We start from the raw sequence: 1,336 nt of genomic DNA, 5'->3' as shown, positions 1-1,336 counted from the left end.
ACCTTGGAAGATATATAGAGGACGGGACAGCCGAGATGGACCAACAGGTCCCATATTATACTAAAACATTATGTTATAAACATATCGAGAGAAAGTATTGCTAATAGTAAATTACCTTGGAAGATATATAGAGGACGGGACAGCCGAGATGGACCAACAGGTCCCATATTATACTAAAACATTATGTTATGAACATATCGAGAGAAAGGTATTGCTAATAGTAAATTACCTTGGAAGATATATAGAGGACGGGACAGCCGAGATGGACCAACAGGCCCCATATTATACTAAAACATTATGTTATAAACATATCGAGAGAAAGGTATTGCTAATAGTAAATTACCTTGGAAGATATATACTATTTTGGGCATGTTTATTGTTGAAAAACCTTATAAGTTGTCATGAGAACCTATAGACTTTTCTTTATGTTAGAAAACACAGATCGTCTCAACCCCTTTTCGTCAAACATTTCGTATTTACATATGAATAATATTTAAAAATATATAACCCAAACTTATGCAGTTACAGAATCATATGTTTTTACACTAAAGTATGTACACGTAACTTATTTTATAATTTAATGGTTATCGTAAACGTTCGAATAAAACAACATTTCACGATTCAAAGCTTGAGAGAGTACAAAAATGAATGTGATGATACAAACCTCCATATCCGTACAAACAAGCCACTATCAACCAAGCTATAGCTATAGCCCACAAAGTCGAGTAGGATACAGCATAGAGAACCACAGCAACACGTCCTGTTTCTTCACCTTTAGTCCACGACAAAGTTCCATATAATACGCCAACAATTATCAGTACGAAAAACAGCCAGCCAAATAATTGTTGAACCTAACAATATAGTAATAAGTATACCTAATGTTCACATCTGTATACGTATTAACATAGTTAAAACTACTTTGTTGTTAATTATTGTGATTATTTAAACTGTAGACAAGCTTAAGGCTACAAAATATAATTTCAGAGAAAATGATATCATTAATTTTAAAACAATTTAGGTATTTTTTTAAATATTATATTATAGCAATAAGTCTCAATTATTGGTTTTTGGATATATATATAAATGATGAAAATGTATGTTTAAAATAAATTATTTACAATATATTTATAAACGCTATATGGTTATCATCGAAGTAACTTAACTTATCTGTTTTTGTTGTTGTTGTTTTAATTTGTAAAATAATATGGGTTAGGTAGCCAGATAAGAGACCCCTAAGGTTCAGGCACAGACATTTGTTTGTTTTTTGAATTTCGCACAAAGTTACACGAGGGCTATCTGCGCTAGCCGTCCCTAATTTAACAGCGTAAGACTAGAG

At 31.7% G+C, this 1,336-nt stretch overlaps 1 protein-coding gene across 1 annotated transcript in view; it reads right to left on the bottom strand.

Moving 5' to 3' along the window:
* The window catches only part of LOC106459217, a 29,874-nt gene that overhangs the window by 4,304 nt on the left and 24,234 nt on the right, over window positions 1-1,336 (bottom strand). Inside the window, exon 8 of the mRNA XM_022385660.1 lies at window positions 665-851. Coding sequence (XP_022241368.1) covers window positions 665-851 — 187 coding nt within the window. The remainder of the gene's footprint in view (window positions 1-664; window positions 852-1,336) is intronic.

The sequence above is a fragment of the Limulus polyphemus genome, unplaced genomic scaffold (genome assembly GCF_000517525.1).
Source record: "Limulus polyphemus unplaced genomic scaffold, Limulus_polyphemus-2.1.2 Scaffold577, whole genome shotgun sequence".
NCBI lineage: Eukaryota > Metazoa > Arthropoda > Merostomata > Xiphosura > Limulidae > Limulus > Limulus polyphemus.
This window is presented reverse-complemented; position numbering and strand designations above follow the sequence as displayed.